We start from the raw sequence: 22,916 nt of genomic DNA on the forward strand, positions 1-22,916 counted from the left end.
AGAAGCAGGCTCCATGCTGGGAGCCCGACGTGGGACTCGATCCCAGCACTCCGGGATCACACCCTGGGCCAAAGGCAGGTGCCAAACTGCTGAGCCACCCAGGGACCCCTAAGTGCAGGTGTTTTTATGGTGCAAGGCTGCACTGATGATCCCGAGGTGGTTATGGGGTTGGAAGCCATTGCCCCAGCCAGGTGGAAGGGGACAGACTTGTAAGGACTGATCCCGGGGAGCCAGCACCCATGATCCCCCCTGCTAGCCCCTGGAGCTGGCTGAGGCATCGCCACCTGGGCCGCAGGCTCCAGGAGGAAAGTCTGCGGAGCTGAGGCCTGGCCTCAGGGGTTCTCTGGAGAGCTCCTGGGGCAAGCCGGCCGGCCGGATCGCTTCTCCTTCCATTCAGCCCCCGCACCCTGGCCTGGTCTTGCTCCGTGGCCTTCCCTAATCAAGGGAAGCTTCCAGAGCACAGGCAGTAATCGTAAGAATAAACTGTGTGGGCTTCTCTTTAATGTGTTGCGTATGTGCAGAATGTACTCCTGGCTCGCCTCCCTCTGCCTTAGAGATGCTCTCACTGAATTAAATATTTTGACACTGGGAGAACATGACATTAAATATCTAACACGGGTGATAGTATTTTTGCGACACCCTCTGCGAGCCTCGGTCTTGGGCCCAGGTCGGTGGCAGCTAGTGCTTCACCTACTCTCCCACGGTCTCTACCAAGGCCTCTGAGACGTTTGAGAGACGTTGTAAAAGCCCAATTCCTTCCCTTAGGCTCCCAGTTCCTCTGCATGATGCGGGGTATCTTAAGAACCGAAATACCCCCGAAATGTAAATACTGCGTGAATATTAAACATATAAACTAGGGACTTTTAGGCTGGGTCACGTCTCCTGGGACAGCCACCTTGGATGATGGCCACGGAGGCCCGGATGCGGGCGGGGGCTGCGCGGGACGGCCCAGCTCCCCGGCACCGGGCGCCTCCTCCCGGGCGCCTGCCCGCTGCGCTGCCCCTCAGCCTGACCCGACAGGCGTCGCCCGCTCGGCCGCCGCCCGTCCTCCTAACTGCGGCGGGAGCCCGGAGGCCGCGCGTCCTGAGAGGCCCCGACGCGGCTCCGTGTGTGACCGCTGCTCCCACGCCACCGCCGGGCCCAGGCCGAGGGCCCAGCACAGCGGCCGCGCTCCTCAGCTGCTCCCTGGGAGGGCCGCCCCGCGCCTCAGGCCGCCCTCGGGCCGCCTCAGACCACTCGGCCGCCTCAAGCCACCCCGGCCCCCAGGCCTCCTCAGCTCCCCTCAGGCCGCTCGGCCTCCTCAGCCCACCCCCCTCTCGGGCCCCCTCAGGCCGCTCGGCCGCCTCAGCCTCCCTCAGCCTCCCTCAGGCCCCCTCAGGCCGCGTCAGGCTGCTCCTCCGCCTCAGCCCCCCTCAGGTTTCCTCAGGCCCCCTCAGGCCCCGTCAGTCCACCCGGCCGCCTCAGCCCCCCTCAGGTCTCCTCAGCCCCCTCAGGTCTCCTCAGGCCCCCTTAGGCCCCGTCAGGCCGCTCGACCGCCTCAGCCCCCACTCAGCTCTCCTCAGGCCGCTCGGCCGCCTCAGGTCTCCTCAGCCTCCCTCAGGCCCCCTCAGGCCCCGTCAGTCCACCCGGCCGCCTCAGCCCCCCTCAGGTCTCCTCAGGCTGCTCCGCCGCCTCAGCCCCCCTCAGGTCTCCTCAGGGCGCTCGGCCCCCTCAGGCCCCGTCAGAGTGCTCCGCCGCCTCAGGCCCCGTCAGGCCGCCCGGCCGCCTCAAGCCCCCTCAGGCCCCCCCTCAGCCCCCCTCAGCCCCCGCCGGGCCGCCTCAAGCCCCCTCGCCCCGCGCGGCCCTGACAGGTGTGAGCAGCAGCCCCGGGGTCGCTGTCGCGCAGGCGGGCGCGTCGCAGCAGGAGGTGCCAGCCCCGAGCCGGGGGCTGCGGCAGGGCAGGGGCCCCAGGAACCGGCGCCGTGGGGAGGCCGGGCCCGGAACGCGCTTGTGGGGACGGGGTCAGTGGGCAGCCGGCTCCGGACGGCGGGATGAGCGGGCTGCGCACGGTGGACGGCCCGGAGGCCCCGCCGCGCGCCGGAGCGTGTGCTCTGCGACCGGAGGCGCTGGGCCGGGCGCGTTTCCGGAAGCTCGCGGCGGCGGGCGGCGGCGGCGGCGGGGCAGGAGCGAGGGCAGGAGCGAGGGCAGGAGCGAGCGCACGACACGCGGACTCGCCGTCGCCGAAGGGTAAATGTACCGGTTCGTCGCCCTCCGCAGCCCCAGCGGGACGCCCGCGGCCCGGAGGCCTGACCCGTTGGCGACAGGGGGAGGAAGACACAGAAGGAAAGGTCTTTGAAGGCAAAACGCCAGGAAAATGACCCTGTAGAGGTGTCAGCGCACCGAGGTGCAAAGTTCTAGAGATTGAGTAAAAAGAAAAAAAAAAAAAGGAGGGCTGGTTTCTCCATACGTTTCGTTAAAGGCCAAAAAGAAATGGAAAATAAATAGGCGGATAAAAACCAGGCAAGTATGAACAAAAGGGAGCTGACGCGGCGTCGAACGCCTTCAGAGAACCAAGCGGAATCCGGGCAAAGACGAGCCGCGAGTGAGGAGGTCCCCGAGTTTACTTTGGAGCTTGCGACATCCAAGCTGTGCCAAGTGTCTGTAGCTCCTACACCAGTGGGACCCTAAGAAGCCCTGGCACCTCGGTCAGGTGATCAGTGGCTGCCGTGTCAGCCTCCAGTCGCCCCACTGAGCCATATGGAGGAGACGGCGGATCCTCCGTTACCGCTGCCGGGGAGAGTGACGCCGAGAATTGAAAATGTGTTCATGTTTGTCTTTGAAATGAATTTTTCAAATTTCTGTTTGAATATGGGTTCCATAGGCATGAAAACCTATTAAAGGGAAATCAAGAGTTGTCTAGACTTAATAACATATGCAAGAATGGCATAATGACCTAGTAGCGCGTCCCTGCCCAGGCTTCGGGTAAGCTTTCAGATCTCCATATTGAATTAATCTTTGTACACGGCGCCTTGGGGAAAATTCTGCCTTGACCCCATCAGACTGATGTGTCTCACTTGCACCCTGCTCCATCAGGATTGGTGGCCCTTGTCGTCTTGTCCCAGAAAACAAGACTGCTGATGCTTTTTCTTTTTTCTTATTCCACCCGTTTTTTATTTCCACTAAGCTATTTTTGCTACAGTCATTTACTGCCACTGGGATTTTTTGCACAAGGTTAATAGTACTAATAAAATGAAGGGCAAAGCACAAAAGAGAGAATCTTGAAAGAATAGTCTGTAACCCTTTGTTTGATGAGGGCTAAAAACCCTGCAGGACATTCCAGTCTCGAGTTTGGGATCAAGGCCACCTTCAACCTTTGTTGAGTTGTTCTTCACTCTCTGGGTCCAGCCTTGATGTCATACTGGGCCCATGTTGTAGAGGGATCGAGTCCATTCCAATGAGTCCCCGACTGCTGCCTGGACTAGTTGTCGTCTCTGGTGGCCATTATAGTCACATAGGAGTTTTTAAAAAAATATATATGCCTCGGCTCTTCCTCAGACCAACTAAATCAGACTGACTGAAGAGGAGCAGGGCATCAGCTCCCCAGAGGTCCTATTAATTGGACTAGAATTGAGGATCACTGGCCTGAACAAAGCTCCAAACTCTGCTTCTGAACAGTTGAGGCAGCCCCAGCTCACTGCCCAACGTTTTTGCTCATCAGGTGGCTGCACTTAACATGGACGCTTTTAGTGTGTCTGGTGTTTTTCATTTAGCTTTGGTCCCCAATTAAAATTCAGAATTTTGTGGCATTTTTGGAATATTTTAGCCTATTCACCTTTCTCCCTGGGTCACTTCAGAAAAATCCAAAGTAAATTATAAACTTTCCCCAGCTTTGTTAAGACGGGTATACTGTTAGAATTGATACATCCTAATTTTGGCTTTGGCATTCACTGCAGTCTCTGGAAAAGTCATTTATTCTTATGGAATTTCTGGTGCTTCAAATATTATCTCTTTGGAAGATGAGAAGGAAAGTAACATTTAGTGAGCATCTGTTGTATGCGTAGCACTGTGCTAGACACTGGATATATGCTGTTGAAATCATTAGGCGCGTGGGCTGTGAAGCCAGAATGCCTGGGCTCACATCCTGGCTCAAATATTCCAGCAAATAAACTCAAATCACAGAGTGGTCATGAGTTTCAAGTGACATAATGTCTATAAAGTATGTAGCACAGTGCCTGGCATGATAGGAGTTCTCAAAAAGCACTGGCTGGCTTTGTCATCTCACCGAGTTCTCACAGCAATCCTGGAGTAGGTATTATCATTCGTTGTAGAGACGAGTGAAGTCTCCAAGCTGAATCTATTTATCCATGGACATACTCAATCTCAGGTGTAACTGAGAGGACATGAGAGCACCTACCCTTTAGGATTGTTGAAAAATTAGAGAAATCGTTTCAGGACCTAAGAGAGAGTTGACCTGCAAACTTGAGCTCTGATCTCAGTACAGGAGGGACAGTTATAAATAAGATGGATCTTTCCCTATCCTTGTGGAGCGTGGGCAGCGATCTCCACCTGACCTTCAGGAACCATGAGGCACTGTATTCATCAGATCTTTTGGTGGCACATTCTTCACCAAGATGATGTATTCTTCCCTAGTTAGTAGACAGTTCTAGTCCTTCATAGTGAGTAGTCCCTAAGGTTCTTAACTAATCACAAAATGACCAAAGATGGAAAGTCACCATGGAGATATTTTTGCTCCCCCAGCAGTTTCTTCTTCTGGGAATACTCTCCATATTTCCTGAAACCAGAGCCCCTGGTGCTGCAGGAAGAGTAGCGAGACTATCAGTGCTTAAGAAGGCAAATGCAAGTGTTATCCTACCATAATGGTTCAGACCCATGCCAACCTCCAGCCTGCTTCTGGAATGTTCTCTCATATACATACCAGAGCAGTGGTTATTGGATACCCAGACTACTAACTCACAAAGGCCATAGCTGGAATCTGATTTGTTTCCAAGCAAGGAATTAATGAAAAAATGATAGCAGGCAATAAAAAAGTTTAATGAACATTACTTCTACACTGATCATTTCTTGTCCACTGTTCTTGGATTCGTTAGGTAGTAAAACACTTAACAAGCTCCTCCTATGTGCCGAGTTTTATATGGTCTCTGGGGAGACAGATTATGCTAGTTTTGAAAATGTTAGTAGTTTTGAAAAATGTCTCAAGAAGGTCTGTCTTCTGTGTTTGAGAATATTCAAAAATGTTGTTGACAGAAAAGATTACTTTTGTATTCTTTGGTATCTCTGGTTACCTAAATTTCTGGACGACTTTTCATACAGTATCTTAGGAAACTTCCTTCCATTCCTGTAAAATTGGGACTATGCGGCTATACTGCCATCACCTCAAAGCCAAAGCCTGGCTGGGAACATCAGTGTCCAGATCAGGCTTCTCCCATACTTTTTTATAGTATTGTATGAAAAGCCATTTCAGAGGAGAATGACTCTCTGTAGAATTTGGATTAAATGGGATCTTGTAAGACTATAAATATAGCAACATGCTTTTGATTTAGTATTGCTTCATTTTTCTTCTTTAACATAAATTTCTATACATAACTTCTGAAAAAGGAAGATCTCTGCCACTTAGAAAATAAGTGCATTTAAAAACTTCCATGCACAGTTCTATGGGAGATGCAAAAATACCCCATCCACTTGATACAGCTACAAATTTTTCATTAAGAAAAGGATGTTATAGGTTGAAGGAAAAAAAGACAGTAACCATCAGGCATAGGTAAAATAAGCTAATTTTTATGTATATCCATAAATCTATGAAACTGTGTTGAGTGTAACCAGGTTGGGGACTTTTTAATCTTTAAAATTTTCCTAAGTTACCCCTTACATATTTCCTCAAGTTTTAATTTCTCAACATTTCAAAACTTAGTAAAAAAAAAAAATAAGTGGGTCATTTTGTATTCCTACTTTCATTAGGAAGTAGGGATATTAAATATTAATTAAAATAATTAAAATATTAAATATTAACATTTAATACTATAAAATCAAGCTCAGAGTCCAAGTAAAATTTGAAGACTGTCATAAAATATTTTTCATTCTTTATTACAATGTATTACCCTCATCTTATTTTCACTAAAAGTTTCTTTGCCTCACCATGGAATTAAATTTATTTTCTAGCATATCCTGATAGTCCTATGAACACACCTCACGGTTTTTATGTACAGATACACCAGAGTTATTCAAAACTTACTGTTGGGGAGGACAAGAACTCACTAACTATCAAGGAAATATATCCCTAAGATAAAGATTTTATGTGAACTTTTTAGAAGTAAAACATAAAGGAGGCCACAACTTTCAGACTTCTTGACAGCAGTGTTTTTTAGAGAGTTCTCATTCATAGTAACTTCTGTGGAAAGGCAAAAAATAAATTAAAATAATAGAGATAGATACAGATGACATATCTATATGCCTACATCTACATGTAGGCATAGAACTCTTTATATTCTAGAGTTCTCATTCATAGTAACTTCTGTGGAAAGAAAAAGATAAATCCAAAAAAATAGTTATGTATCTCTGTATATATAACATTAATATATATAATCTATATTAAAATAATTTGTTTAAAATAAAAAATGTAACTGCCATTTAGCCGTGGTGTCCCATAGTAGAAATCTAATTAGATTTTTAAAAAATAAATTAGATAATTAATCTAATTTTATTAGATTTTTTTATTTTTTTATTTTTTTATTTTTTTTTTTAGATTTTTTTTTATTAATTTCACCTATAGTAACTACTCTGTATATCTCTTAGAGGACTTATTCCAAAGAATAAAATGAATAAGGTATATGAATGATGCATGGTGGTTATAAGTTCCCTGGAAACTTCACCGGAAGAAGTCTTTTCATGTAATTATCAATATGAGAAAATATGAGGAATTTTAACCAAGAAACTTAATATAGAATACTAACAAAATACAAACACTGCCTCTTTTTCATGTTCAAGAAGGAGGAAGAGCTATAATTTATTGAAATCCTTGTTTATGAATGGATTTCCCAGTGAAGTAATGATTTTTTTTTAAATGCTTCTGGTTATAAAAATTATAATATTCACTTCAATAGTGTGGGCACAAAAAACATACTGGAAAAAAACTCACCTAAGAATCTTCTTGGCTTTAACTTTTAATAGGCTCAAGGTGTTAAATCAATCAATTTGGGAGTCATATCTAGGTAAGGAAATTTAAGGAGCTTAAGCTATGGATTTATTTTTAACTTAATTTTATTTAAATTCGATTAAGATATAGTGTATTATTAGTTTCAGAGGTAGAATTCAGTGATTCATCAGTTGTATATAATACCCAGTGCTGGGATCCCTGGGTGGCGCAGCGGTTTGGCGCCTGCCTTTGGCCCAGGGCGCGATCCTGGAGACCCGGGATCGAATCCCACATCGGGCTCCCGGTGCATGGAGCCTGCTTCTCCCTCTGCCTATGTCTCTGCCTCTCTCTCTCTCTCTCTGTGACTATCATAAATAAATAAAAAAATTAAAAAAAAAATACCCAGTGCTCATTACATCACATGCCCTCCTTAATGTCCATCACCAGTTACTCCATTTGCCCAGCCCCCTCCCCTCCAGCAACCCTCAGTTTGTTTCCTATGATAAAGAGTCTCTTATGGAAAAAAAAAAAAAAGTCTCTTATGGTTTATCTCCCTCTCCGATTTCATCTTTATTTTTCCTTCCCTTCCTCTACACTCCTTTGTTTTGTTTCTTAAATATATGAGTGAGGTCATATGATAGTTGTCTTTCTCTGATTGACTTATTTCACTTAGCATAATACCCTCTAGTTCTATCCACATTGTAAACAGCAAGATTTAATTTTTTTGATGGCTGAGTAATATTCCATTATATATATATAACTTCTTTATCCATTCATCTGTCAGTGGACATCTGGGCTCTTTCCATAGTTTGGCTACTGTGAACACTGCTGCTATAAACATTGGGGTGCAGGTGCCTCTCTGGATGATTACATTTGTATGTTTGGGGTAAATACCTAGTAATTCAATTGCTGGATCATAAGGTAGCTCTATTTTTAACTTTTTGAGGCACCTCAATAGTGTTTTCTTACTATGTATCACTCAGACATCTAAATGTGGGGAGTGGGTCATTGTTTCCTGATGGAAGATGTAGGGCAGTGAAATTTCATTCCTATGTTTGTTCACAACAGCCCATTAAGTAATGTAAACCCCACAGTTCAGCCTTATAACGCAAAGCTGCCTCTTCTAAACTTCATGCCCCAATCCTGCATCCAATACTTCCACCGCTACATTCTTGTCTTTAAACTTTTACTGATCAGATTCATGGAGAAACTAAAACAAAATGGTTCCAGGCAGATTTGCCTTATAACAAATCTTAGAGTGGACCTAGCAGTATCCCTTCACACTGAAGTACATAAAACTTTAAATCAAAGAAAGAAGGAAAATATCAAATATTTGTACATTCTTAATAAGGATCATGAAGAACCTAATGTCAGTTCCAGCCATTTAACCCTCACAACTTCAAGGCTACACATAGGCTTTAAGAGAAGCCCCAGGGTTCAACTTTTCATAGGTTTTTCTGGGAAGTCCAACCTGGCCCTAGTCTAAGACCAGCTCCCCTTTGCCACTGCTTTGCCTGCCGGTACACCCTGCCCCAGAATTCCTTCAACCACAGGCACACCTCATTATTGCCTGGCCCTTAGCCTTGGCTCTAAGGTTCATAAGGCTTTGAGAGCTTAAAGCCCAGAAAGGTTCTGTGTGTGAGGGCTTATAGGAAAACAAGTTAAAACTTGTCCTCGGGTTGAGTTGAGAAAACGTGGGACCATGTAGGTGGCTCAGAAGACTGGGGGCACGTGTATGCCATTCTTCACAGATGTGGCAATTTGGGGGCAGAAACTGGTGTAAAACTTATAAGGAAGGTTCAGTGGAGGAGGCATTTGGCAGAGTAAAGAACCTTGGTTGTTTTATGAAAGCGGGGTATTATTACAAGAATTTAGAGCACACACTATACGTACCACTTGTCTGGAACAGAATAGAGGGACCTTGGGGGGAGGCATCACTACCAGAAAGCAGCATGGGGCTGGGAGAAACCATGGCATTGGACACCCCACAACTAACCAACTGTGGAAAGATACTTCCCTACCACTCTGCTTCCTCATCTATAAAATATGGAGATTCTTCAGATCTTACAGAGTTGCCTATAAATGGGAATACTACTTGCACTTTACCTGCCTGAAAGCCCACTTTTCTTCCACATGGCCTTTACCACTTCCTTACCTACTTTCAGTGCTATTTCAAGCTCATTTATTAAAGTGCAGGTGTGAAAGCACCCCCTCAACCTCCCGCTTTCCCCAGAGCTGGAGTGGTATTACTGGTTCTTGCAAGAAGAGGTAATCAAAAAAGAAAAGGCTAAGTTGTTATCATATTTGTTAACTTGGGCCAGATGCTCATTAGCAATACACTAGAAGCCAAAAATGAAAAACCAGGCTGCAGCTTGGATCCAAAAATAAGGGCCAGGCTCTGTGGAAAACATCAACAGATGCAAAACCAGAACAAGGAAGAACGTTTTGTCTGCGCCATTGGAACAAGACAGGATCTTGAGCCATATCCCAGGCACACAGACACAGATCAGTATTTAGTTGATCTGTAGCAGCCACACAGGTATAAAGAAAAGGAGGACATACTAAAATCTCACCATGGGAAGAGTCTAGAACTGTGGTCCTCATCCCTGGCTGCAATTGGAATTATCTCAGCACCTTTTACAAATTCTGATGCCAAGATCCTGTCCCCAGAGATTCTGATTTAACTGATCTAGTGATGGGCCATTAAAGGCCACCATTTAAAGCTCCCCAGGCAATGCAAATGTGCAGCCAGAACTGAAAACCACTCATCCAGGGTAGTGAGTGAGGGAAGCAACCAACATGCTGTACGTGTTCTTGGGTTAGAGACCCCCTTCTTACTAGGGCTAGAATGTCCATGGTTTTAAAATGTTTATTTATGGATTCAACAAATGGATTATTAAGTACATACTGTATGCAGGCTCCACTTCAGTGGCTAGGATTAAAAAATTAAACTTCGTCCTTGCCCTCAGGACAATTGATGGGAAAGTCCTATGAGAAAATAAATTAGCTAGGTACAAAAGCAATGTTGTCAGTACAGTAAGACTGGTTTGTTCAAAGTGGCAGGAGAAGAGTGAATGGGGTGATGACTTCTCCCCTCAAAATCCAACCACAGAATCATAAAATCATAAAGATGAAGGAAGCTTGAAGTTCCAAATTTTGTGTGTAAGGAAACTAGAAATCAAGAGGTTGGAACGGGACCTAAGATACTAAAATACTCATTCTGACTCATCAAGGGAAGTGTTATGGAACTGTGTCCCGCAGCACTGAATTCTGAGGCTAGATACTGAACAATAAGTGGGATTTCCCAGGGACAAGGACATGAGAAAAGGTTCCATTCCCAGAAGACTCAGCCCAAAGCTCACACAGGAAAGTGCACGCTGGGTAAGGCCCTGGACCTGATCTCAGGTGATAGCTAATAGCTTAGTCCCCCCTCCTCCATATCAGTCTTGGACTCACATGGTTTCTTGCTTTCCAATGTGGTTTGGGGGGATGCACCTATGTCCAACTCCACCCCTCTCTAGGAATAATTCTATACAAATGAGATAGTGAACACATTAGTTTTGCCCAGTGAGTTGTCTAATGTCGATGAGATCTGGGGTTTGAATCTTGAACCGTAAACTTTCAGTGATGTAACAGATTAGTAACTCTACACACTTCTACAGTAAATACCCTTTGACCAAATATTTGGCCAGCCTTGACTACCTAGAGTTGACATGTGCTCTACTTGCAAAACAAGAATTGTTAAATCCACAATGAAATGTGTTGAACTAGTTCTCCATTCTCCCCTTCCTTTGACCTTGCTGTTGTCCTTAAAGTCTCACCTTCTCTCATACTCCACATCCTTTTAATCTGCAAATCCTATAGGCTCTCCTTCAAAAAGTATCCAAAATTCAAGTACTTCTCACCATCCTCACTACTACAATCTGAAACCAAACCACTGTCCTATCTCACCTGTATTATCACAACAGCCTCCTAATTGGTGCTCGGTGTTTCAGACTCAGACTAATGACCCTACATGATTTGTTCTCTGACTCCTTGGACCTCACTTTTTCTTCTTTGCCCACATGGGCCTCCTCATTGACCCTGAACATGCAACAAGCCCCGCTCCACATAGTTCACCCTGAAATTGGAATACTCTTCCTCCAGGTGGCTGCATGGTGAGCTCTTCTACTTTCTTTGGATCTTTTCTCAAAAGCCACTGTCTTTGTGAACTTCATCTGGCCACCCTATCTAAAATCTCAACGCTCACTCCCTGACATTTCATATACCCTAGCCCTGCCTTATAAAAATGACTCTAACATTCATCAGTAAGCACTATGTACTTTATATTTTACTTACAAAATTAACATTCATAAATAAGTATTGTATATTTAATTTTTCTTATTATTTTATTTTTCCTTATAAATCTCCAGAAATAATTTTTAGTTTTGTTCAATGGTGTATTCTGGTAATTAAGTACATGGTATACTCAATTAATACTAGTTGAATGAAAGAGTACAGAAAAGTCACTGTAAATACATAATATCATATATATAAATATTAAATAGGTAATAAATATCACAATTGCATTAATCATTCCCTTCTTAATAGTTATTAAAGAAATCTCAAACCATAAGCAGGTCAAACTCCAATATATAAAAGAAAGTCACCAAATCTATAACCTTAAAATGTTCAAACCTAGGTTGAGGGACATTGTACAATGTACCTGACTAGTACTTTTCAGAAATGTCAGGGTCATGAAAGACAAGGGAAGACTCAGGAACTGTCATGGATCCAAGGAGACTAAGGAGACAACTAAATGCAATGTTGGATCCTGCACAGGATGCTGGGACAGAAAAAGACACTGAAATTCAGAAGGCACCTGCAATTTAGTTAACAGTACTGTACCAATGTTAATATCTTGCTTTTTAAAAAATATCCTGGTTTTGATTAACTGCACTATGATAATCTGGATGTTAAAGGGCCAGTGAGGTAGCTGACTTGAACGAACATTATTACATCTAAATGTCTAAATATCTCTTCATACTCAAACAAGGAGGTTATTAAATGATAAACAACATATCTCCTGAATAACAAGAAGCAATCATCCTGTAAACCACCAACAAGGCAACTAAGTAACTGAGATAGTGGGGGAGGGGGAAGTGAGTGTGCACGCAGTGCGCACAGGCATGCATGTGCAAAGCAGTTTTCTTTTTTTACAGTTGAATCATTTTTCTATGCCATGGTAGCTTTATGCATTGGATACAAACAGATTTTCAAAGCATATGTCCCTTGGTGTATAAAGGAGTTTTATCAGAAGACAGTAACAATTCGACGTTCTCTTTCTACTCTGCTTTTGAAAGGCTAGAAATAACAAGTGTCAGTTGAGTAAAATTATCTTCTAAGTAACATCCCCACTAATTTGAGATTTCACAGTGAAATAATCATACACTATATACTAGGTCTCAAGAAGGCATGTTCTCATTAGAGGCAGAAAAATGATTAAGAAACTTGTCACAGAGGGTTTTTGAGAATCCTATTAACTAATAAACCACTTTATATCTTCTGGAGGGGAGAAGTAAAGAGTAAAATCAAACAAGCAGCGTTCTCCTGTCTGGAAGGCTGCTGCTTGATCTCTCACCCTCAGAAGGGTACAGGTCCTGTTTATAAGCGCTAGTTCTTCATTGGGGGTGGCTGGTGAACTCTGCCTATAGGGTCCCACCCCCTCCTCACTGGGGGCCTTGCAGTCTGGGAGAAGGACCTTCCCTTGTACTTCTCAGGGAGGGAGTTTGGCTGGTTTGGCTAGGTGGGTTCCTGGGGGCAGGGAGAAACACATCAATCACCTAGGGACCAGAAGAGCTGTTAACGAGCATTACTCATGTTTCTACAAGTCAATAAACATGTTTGGTGGGAAACTCTCCCAGTATTTTGTAGATTAACAGTCAAAAAGGCAATTCAGCCTAATTTAATGAAAACTTGTTGACCATCCACTAAGGACTGACTTACCTTTTAGGGCTGTGCACATAAGATGAATGGAGTAGAATCTTAACCCTCAGACAGCTTACTCCCTAGTAAAAAATGTGAAAGTTTGTAAGCAAATAACTGTAAGATAAATAAGTAGGAAATGTCAGAAGGACCAGGGAGGTAGCAGACCTGAACAAAGTAAGCAGAACGTAAGAATAACAGGGTTCCAGAAATGTCACCATTCTTTATTTTTGCTAAGCTATAGCATGGGCATGTAACTTAATGTAAATGTATATATGATACCCATATTCTTTTTATATTAAAGGTTTTTTAACTAGCTGAAAAAGATTAACAATGATTTCTGTTTTTTTTTTTTTCCACAAATTCATTACTGCTTTGATGTGAAATCAGAAGCCTGACATTGATTTCTTCTGAACCAAAATATCAGTCAGGCTCCAAGTATTTTCACTGTGGTATACGGAATATAGCATTAAATACTTCAACGGGGGTGGTAGGTAGGGGGTTTTCTTTATTCATTTTGGGATAAAGCTTCTCCTAAACGTAGGCTCTCCCAACATGGATCACATCTCTGTAAATGGTTCTTGCCAATAAGGTGATTCCTCCAAGATGTGTGTATAATTCCAGCTTTCAACATTATCATATTCAGTGTTTGGTACCATTTGGTACTACTGTGCAATAACTTTAAATCATAGTCCTTCATTTGTTCTATCAAAAATTAGCTGGGGCAGCTGGGTGGCTCAGTTGGTTAAGCATCTCTCTATCTCAGCTCAGGTCTTGATCTCTAGATTGTGAGTTCAAGCCCCACACTGGGCTCCATGTTGGGCATGGACCCTACTTAAAAAAATAAGAAGATAAAAATTAAGAAAGGTAAGCTAAATAATGGCAGTTTCTTTTCATAAAGTTTGAAATCCAGTATTCAATGGTCCTGTTTGGGAGAATGAATTTCAAACTATTATTTTCATTTCCAGAAACTGATTTCAACCTAAGAAAGTAGATGATGTTATTCCTAACCAAATGAATTTCCCAAAGACTCCAATTTTGCCAGGACTGAGAGAAGCAAATGAGACATTTGCACAAACAACTTGCAAATGCCCCATAGAAAAATATTCAAAAGGTGTAAGTGAACTGTAGTATCAGTAAGCAGCTTGCAACTTTGAGCCAATCTTTGTGGTTAAGTGGAGATAAGAGTATTTCCTCTCATGACATGAACAGTTAAAAGAAATCTCTGCAGTATCACAGCACAAGGAAGCCAGGAAATTTATCAACCAACACTGACCTGATTTTGCTCCAAGATACAGAAGAATAGCTAATTCGTGGTACTAATTACTTGTCCCATTTCAGCTTTTTAGCCCAAAGCAATTCCTAATGAGTGATGAAACTAATGGCCTTGGGTATAATGCCCCTACCAAATACCGCTACCTTGGATTTGTGGCTTGACAAATCCAACATCGACCCTATCCTCTGTTGAGAGCCTGGTGTGCAGTAACACTTGGAACTTGCAACAGTGCGTTCTACATCCCATGGTTTGAAAACGTGCTCATTGCAAAGTAAGCCATTTCCTGATGTTTTGCCTTTCAGGGACTCCTTGTCTAAAAGCTCTCTGACCCCACCAAAATTCTGCCCCCATCACAAATAAATAGAGCTAATGGTCTGCAATTATTCACAGCCGTGTTCTCATTTGCTGCAACAGAAAGTGCCACCAATAATTTAACTTATCTTGAAAGTTCTCAACCGTATTTGTAACATGCTGAGCTACGATGTTTCTGGTTATGTTTCCGGTTAAGCTAAGGTTTGCAAATGCTTGTTTATGCTCTGGACACATAATTTCTGCTGCATTCAAAAGAGACTCTTATAAAAAGCATTGTCTGTAAAAAGGTTTTGATGCCCGGGCAATTTTTTCTTTAATAGAGAACTACATTTCACAGGAGATCGTTTATTTTATTCTCATTCAAAAACAAACGCTACCATTTTTTCAATCCATTAAGTTCTTCAACGCCCATCTTTCCGGTACACTGGTCATGGCTGGTTTTTTATGGTGCCTTAAGTTGTTATTTTTCTGTGCATGTTCTTTGTTTGAATAGCCTTCCCATCCAACTCCCCAAGCTCCCCAAAAAAGCACACTCCTATCTTTTTTTTGGGGGGGGTGATACTCATCTCTTTCTTAGGAGATACACAAACTCACCTTTTTCTTAACTTTACGGTAAAAAAAAAAAAAAAAGGAAAAAATCCAGCAGTAATTAACAACTGCTATTTGATTCCAGTGTGGGATGCAAAGGAAGGTATGTGGGCTTTCATGAACTAGGGAGCATGAAACCCTTCCCCAGGGAGCACTGCCCCTCTGATTCAGGGCATGTCTGCCTTGGGGGGGACACCAGCCTTCTGTTGCAAGAGAAGCTGGGAATCAGATACTTTAAAGAAAAATTTCCTAATTATTTAAATTATGTACCTTAGTCAAAATTTATTAAAATACCAAGAGGGTCAACATTGCTCTAGCCAGGCAACACAAATCTGCAAGTGTGGGCTGCCCATCAGTAACTTCTGGAGATGTCAGTGGAACAGTAAAACAATTTGTATCCTACTTTTGTTATAGTTCCGGAGAACTAAGAAGAGAAAAGGTACAATTACATCAGCGTGTTTCTATGGAGTATGGAATCCAAATGCCGTAATTAATTTGGAAATATCCTAACGAGGCAGTGAGATGTAGTGAAAAGGATCGCCTTCTTGAAGCCAGGCCTGTTTGGGGAATCCTGGGTATTTCACTTACTAGTCTGGTTGACAGATTCTTCACCTGGAAGTGGGGATAACACAACTACCTTATAAGTTTGCTAAGTTGATTAGAGATGACTGCATAGACATTTCTTAGTGTACTGTCAGCATTTGTAAGGTGTTTATAAATGCTATGACTGTTGCAAAACGTGAAACATATGACTCCAAACACACTCCTCTGTATGTGCCACGAGCACCTGTTGTGCCCCGGCTCTCGCTCCTGTCCACTCCCCCCCCCCCCACCTCTGCATCATGTTGTCTTACTCTGCTTAGTGGCCCACCACAGCTTGTCAGCACATGCTGACGTCTGTCACCCCACACTGACCCCTATCACCCTCTTACCTTGCTTGGGCTCCTATCCAGACCTGGAATGCCTGTTCTTTCCTTCATCATTCAGTTACCTCCTTTGCAACTCAACCCAAGTGTCACCTCTCCCAAGAAGTCTTTCTAGAGTACCATCACCCTCCAGTCTAGATAGAGCACTCTCTCCCTTACTGCCTTGTGTTTGCCTCAGTCTAGCTTTGTAGTATTGTAAACTGAGCTCCTGGAAAAGAACTAGGTCGATTACCTCACTGTCCCAAGCACCCGGGAGTAATGCCTTTGCCCAGCATATAATCAGGGCTAAAAACAAAAAAATGGATCGACTTGGGAATGAATGATGGTGGTGACCGTAGAATGGCATGGCAAGTACCAGTGTCTGCTTCCCTGCTGCTTCACAAATGCAAATATTTGGCTGTTGTTTATGCCTCTCTCCCCATCTTCCCAATCCTCATTCCAGCTCTTGCATCCACTCCCAAACCAACAGAGATTTCCATTCCAGAGGAGTGGGTTATAACAGAGAAGGTGCTTCATTGTCACTTACAGGGGGTGAAAGTGGGGACTGGATGGACATCTGAGAGGATTCCTTGTGAAAGGTCATAGGGAATACAAAACAGAGTCCCTCGTTGGAGATGAAGAACGGAAGAGCCCTTCTTTAACACAAGGTCTTACCTTCGTTTTCAGAAATGGTGGCTTCATGTACCTTTTCCCTTGTACCTTCAGAATGAGTGGCTTCAGGAAAATTGCCTGTGCAGCCAAAACGGGCTTGGTAGTGCTGTACTCTTGCACTATCATTCATGGTCCTCTATCAGAAGGAAAAGCATTTTGTAGGCCAGGGCTGCCATTAGCATATAAGAGGTCTTGGAGTACAAACAGGCATCCCTTCCTGCAGAGGGATGCAGACTCCTACTGGAGTATTTCCTGAGGGGAGGCGAAAGGCTGAACTTCATCTAGACACTCCCCTTATCTGGATACCTTTGGGAACAGCCTACTGAAGTAGCCCTGTAAGAAAAAGTGCTTCCTCTCGTTGTGCATAATATTAGAAAAATGATTATAAATAATGTGCAAATATTTATTCTTTTCTAGGAACATGGGTGACATTTGGAGGTCAAATTTCAGATGAGGTAAGTTTCCTTGGCTTCCATTTTGGTGATTGAAGAAAATGTAAAGCTGTGTAGTGGAAGTATTCTTGGGGTCCTGGCATTTTATAAGGATAATGTTTTAATCACAGGAAATGGTTAAGATTGAATCAAAGATTATTTTCAGTTCGATCCTGCTTCTTGAATTTTTCACATTCAGACTATTAATAGCCCTTGAGGCTTTCAATCTATTATATGTGCAGACCCAATTGTTAGAGAACAAACCAATCTGGCACTAATATTTAGTCGCTTTATGAGAAGATTTCATTGCGGGTGTGTGTGTGTGTGTGTGTGTTTTAGCTCCACCTAGGGTGACCAACTGATCAGTTGGATCCTAGGTTGCAGGGACTTTTCCTTTTTAGAATGGGATTTCACCTCGGCTTGAGCAAGCAGATCCAACCTCTCTGAACCTCAGTTCCTCTGATGTGAAATGGGATGATAAACTTTAACTTTGGAGATCTGTTGAAAGGATGAACCATGCTATACATGTGAAATATTTATATAACCCTTGACTGGTAGGAAGCAGACACCCAATAACGGCAGCTGTAAGAATTTATTTACCATAAAAGTTCTCTAAGTCTCTGTTTATACATTCAAAACAGCGCTTACCAAAGTGATATTCTTATCATTGACTTTAAGGAATATCGTCATGGCATAAGTGAGTCATGCAGGCATTGAGCATCAATAACTCCCCAGTGACAATGTCCTCAAGTCCCTCTGATCCTTCTCCATCTTCCTGCAACACCACTGAGGAATCTGTGATATAATGTCTGAGCAGAGACACTCAGTGGGATCCAGTCCATTCTGCCACTGGATTTACTAACATTTACTAACAGTTGCCACATCAGTGAAACGCAGGTGATAGCCCCTACTCAGCAGGATCACAAGTCAGATTAATGAGATGATGCCTACGAAGTGCTCAGCCTGGTGCCTGGCCCAGAACAAGCCCTTTATAAAGGTAGTTCTTACTACCATTCCTAGGGAGAAGCTTGCGGGAACAGAGAGTCTTTTTTCTTTTTTTTTTTTTTTCAGAGGGTCTTTTCCACAGCTCCCAAGGTAACCAGTGTTATTTACTAGATCCTGGGGGTAGGCGTCTTATCCACACATTCTCCTCCGTCTGAATGCCTGTTCCCCATAGTGGGCATAGGTCACCATAGAGTTTGTCACATGGGGGATCCCTTGGAAAGTAGATCACACTGGAAGTTAGCACACAGAACAGTTATTAGAAAGTCAGGCCATGGTGCAGTCTTGGCCATGACCACAGCTGACCCCATGGAGAGGTCCAAAGCTGAGCTGGCCATGTAGAGTGTTCCAGATTGGGACAAGAGGACTGGGTATTTATATCCTCTGTGTGACCAGTCATTGGAGAGAGTCTGCCCTGGGAAGCAGGTCTCGCCTTGGCCTAGGCGACTGCCTTTAGCCAACAGCAATTTCCAGCAGGAACTGACAGCTGCGGGCCATCTGATGGCAGCCTTCCTAGCAGTCTGGAGAGTAAGTCCTCCAGTTCTGCAGGAACATCTGGGCTGGTCATCACAGGGCCCTCAGACTGGCATCAGGTAGTGTGTATGGAGAAGGCACAGAGGCAAGTCCACAAACAGCAAAACCGTGGCCACAGACATAGGTCAGATACAAAGTAGGTGACAGGGAGCGGGATCTAAAACCAAGAATCCACTGTGTCCAGCAAGCGCACAACCTTCTACTACCTGTTTCGCTCGCTGCAGGAGAAAAAGACAAAAATACCTTTGCTTTAGGAGCAGAGGGGCCAGCTGTTAAGGGCACCACCTCCCCTTGCATGTCTGCTCTCCTCTTCACCGTCTCCACTCTCCACTGCAATGAGCCCAGCTTGCCCGGGGCCAAGTGTGCAAGGCTGGCCTTTGAAACCCCTCATTTGAAAATTACAATTCCAAAAGCCGCACGGTAAGGCTGTCACCAGACAAATAGCTTCTGTCCTTCTAAAGAACAGCTGTGACCTGCTCCCCTCCTGCCCCGGGAACGGAGGGGGGGTCCTGCAGAGAGAAGCACAGCGATGAGAAGGCCGGGGAGGCCGCAGCCCCGCCAGCAGCTCAATCACCGGAGCGCAAGCATTTCCACGAGGGAAAAACGCAGGCCAATCGCGACGAAATCACCTTCCCAGGTCTTCGGCCTTCCCTCTGCTTCCGACGGGCTCGGCACACAGCGGGTGCAAACTGTGAATCCCGGCATGACCGGGCTGTGACTGCCTCGGGGGCTGGCGATGTCCCCATTACGGGGCGAAGTCGGCCACGCATCCAACAGCGAAGGGCGCAAATACCACCCTAGGCCCAGCCGTGAGGTGCCTCCCGTGGGATGATCCGGCCTCATCACCAGACCAAGAAGAGAGCTGTCACTCGTGTCCTATTTCTTAACTGTGGTCAAGTGTAGAAAGGTCGCTCTCTTCCAGCACTTGGTCTTCAGAGTTTTACTTCCGTTTTCTTACCTAGTAGGATAGTCACGGCGCTCTGGACCGCACGCAACAATACACGCGGGCCAAGCCGGCCTGACCCGCACCGGGAAAGTCACCTTGGTCTTCCCGCGCGAAGTGGAGCCGGAGAGCCGGCCCCAGGGTGGACTCCGTCCGTGGCCCACTGCGCTCCCAGGGCTCCCGCGGCCCCGTGCTCCTTCCACAGCGACCTTATCCCGGGGGGGGGGGGCGCGGGGAGCCACACGGAGGCGCCAGCCTTGCTCAGGGCACCAACCCCGGGGACGCCTGCCACGTCTCGAGAAGCTCTGCGAGAAGAACGAGGACACGTGCTCCCAGAAGCCTCAGCGAGTCCGTCCTCGCATCTCATTGGCCCAGAGGTGTCACCTGACCTCCCGTCAACCCCCGCTACTTCCGCCTGCCCTGCCCGGATGTCAGCGGGAACTTCCGCTTCCGCCGAGGCCTGTCGCGGGGGCGTGAGCCGCGTCGTCTTCATTTTTGAGGATGAAAAAGCGAAAATAGCGGGGCGGCCGGGGAACCTCGCCCGAGTTGCGTTGTCCTGTAAGCCGTGCGGTACGCCCAAGGCCCGAAAACAGGCCTCCTGGGTCAGCGGCCGCTCTTCCGCATTGGGGCCTTGACATCTCACGGTTGCGGCACGTGTCAGCCGTCGCGTAGGCCAACTCCACCCAGGCTTCTCCGGCCTACCCTTCGATTCCTCTGCGGGTAACCGGACGCACGTTCCCCGGTAACGATCCCCTCGTATGCGATGCGACCAAGCGCACGGAGAACACGCGGTGTGAACCCGGCAATTTCTGAAACGTGGAGCTGTCGTGATGGGAAAGACACTACGCCTGTCTTAACTTCTAATTTCTCCTTGGGGTGAACGTCATCATGGTAGCCAGTAATTGCATAAAATTATGCATAAAAGCAGCAATTGCATTCTGAGGGCCAGTATTCTGCAGGATGAGCGTGGACTCCCCTCTTGCTAGCCTAGTAGTTTTCTCGATACGCCGATTTTAAAAACAACAGGGGAAGAGTTTGTCTTGGAAATGCTGCTGATGAAGCGACGGTAGCGCACACTCAGAAACGTAATGGAAAAATCAATTTTAATTATTCCTGAGCTGTATTAATTTTCAGTTAGCCAAGAAGTCCATCAGCCAAATGAGAAAATGTCGTCTCCCCCGCTGTTGATCGCCGTCCCTCTCTGGCTGGCCCTCGGGCTGCTGCTTCTGGCCGTGGTGGTGTTCCTGGCACCCTTGCATCCGGCAGCACAAAGGAAGTTAAGGGGGAGCATGGGGATGTATTTGCAGGCGGAGCAGTGGGGAGCCGGATGCCCCTGAGCCAGCTCACTGCCGCCTCTCTACCATCCAGCTGGCAGGTGGCCCTGTGATGGTGGCTAGGGGTTTGTGGGCCCACGGGAGGCATGAATTTTACAGCAGTTATGGCTCCATCTCATCTCTGGCTCATCAGCACAGCCCACTAAGCCTGGAGGAAAAGAGGCACAGACTTTTAGGTCAGGAGTCACCCAGCTGCCAGAACCTATTGGCTTAGAGACAGGAGAAAAAGAGAAAGGGAGTCGCCAGTGGTACAACTGATCCCCCTCGTCAGAGAGATTAGGATGCTGTGGAGAAGGTCATCAAACCAGATCTTCCAAGCAGCGTGAGAAGTGAGGCTCTATCCACCTCACCTCGCCATGCTCCCGAGGGCTGACCTAGCCCAGCATTGAAGGAAATCCCTCAGTGCCTAGTTGACGTCGGAGAGAAAGGAAACAGTGCTCCCACATATGTCCGGTTGAATCTTCTTTTGTTTCGTTCTGTGATACAGCTGAGAACAACAAGGAGTGGTTATAGCGAGTCTCCAGTGTTCTTAGAGATTACCAGAGACTGGGATCCCTGGGTGGCGCAGCGGTTTGGCGCCTGCCTTTGGCCCAGGGCGCAATCCTGGAGACCCGGGATCGAATCCCATGTCGGGCTCCCAGTGCATGGAGCCTGCTTCTCCCTCTGCCTGTGTCTCTGCCTCTCTCTCTCTGTGACTATCATAAATAAATAAAATTTTAAAAAATAAAATCTTTAAAAAAAAAAAAAAGATTACCGGAGACAAAGTTGCTTTCTCGGGGGGGGGAAAACATTGGGCTTTTCTGCTCACCTCCACGTCCTCTTGCAGGTTGCTGAACGGCTGATGACAATTGCCTACGAAAGTGGAGTGAATCTCTTTGACACTGCTGAAGTCTATGCTGCTGGAAAGTAAGTCGGTGCCTGTTTGCGTCCCCTCGAGTGGCATTTTTGGTACCAACAGTCTGCCCGGACGTTTGCTGAGAAGGTGGTGAGAAGGGTGTGCCCTTCCCACATGCTTTGAGGGCGCTGGTTTTCTGCTGTTCTCTATCCCCATCTTCAGAGCTGGGGCTATTGACCGCCTCTGGCCCTCTCTGTCCACCCAGACCTTCTTGCCCCTGGCCCCTGTGTGAAGAATGGCCGAGAACAGTGGCCATGGGTTGGGATACCCGAGGGGCAGAGGTGGCTGGGACCAGCGTAGTGGCAGTGGAGGCCAAGAAATGTGAGTTGGCTATAGGAGTGAGGAAGTAAACGAGCAGATTCCAGCGTGGTCGTTCACAAGCTCATCCTGTTATTTCATAACCACATCTCATAGCTCCTTACCCCCTGAGGGAACCTGGAGGGTCCTCTCTACAGGGAACCAGGGGCTGCTTTTCCTATTGGCAGGCTCATCCCTCCACCTAGCAGAACAAGTAGGCCAGAGATTAAAACAGGGGGTCCTCAAAGATGCCAAGAAATTCAGTCTGTTTCATAGGAGGGCATTTCAGACCCCCTTCAGAGGACAGGGAGGGCTGAGAGAGGGCTGTAAGAGGACCTTCTGCTAGAGAAGTCACACCAGCTTCAACCTTCCTGTGCTCTTCTGAGAGCAGGTTTGGAGCCCTAAGACAGGAGGACTCAGTGCTCGGTCAGACCATGTGGGCAGTGTGCCCTTGGGGAGGCCTCAAGGTCCATGCCCTCCGTGCCCTGGCATGACAAACACATCTCAGAAGAGAACTGGAGCACCTAGGCCACCTGTCGTCCACACGGACAGACTGCCTGACAGGCCTGTCTCTAGGACTCTGGTGAACAATGTGCTAAGTCCGTGGATCTCCACATTCCCAAAGCCTCGGAGG

General features: G+C 46.0%; 1 protein-coding gene across 4 annotated transcripts in view; it reads left to right on the forward strand.

Annotated features, from left to right (window-relative positions):
• KCNAB1 (potassium voltage-gated channel subfamily A member regulatory beta subunit 1) overlaps positions 1 to 22,916 on the forward strand; it is a 359,350-nt gene that overhangs the window by 264,924 nt on the left and 71,510 nt on the right. For all 4 annotated transcript variants that reach the window (XM_038571281.1, XM_038571284.1, XM_038571282.1 and 1 more), the window contains exons 3-4: positions 17,264 to 17,301; positions 21,917 to 21,996. In XM_038571281.1, the coding sequence (XP_038427209.1) occupies positions 17,264 to 17,301; positions 21,917 to 21,996 (118 nt within the window). The remainder of the gene's footprint in view (positions 1 to 17,263; positions 17,302 to 21,916; positions 21,997 to 22,916) is intronic.

This window comes from Canis lupus, chromosome 23, assembly GCF_011100685.1.
Source record: "Canis lupus familiaris isolate Mischka breed German Shepherd chromosome 23, alternate assembly UU_Cfam_GSD_1.0, whole genome shotgun sequence".
NCBI lineage: Eukaryota > Metazoa > Chordata > Mammalia > Carnivora > Canidae > Canis > Canis lupus.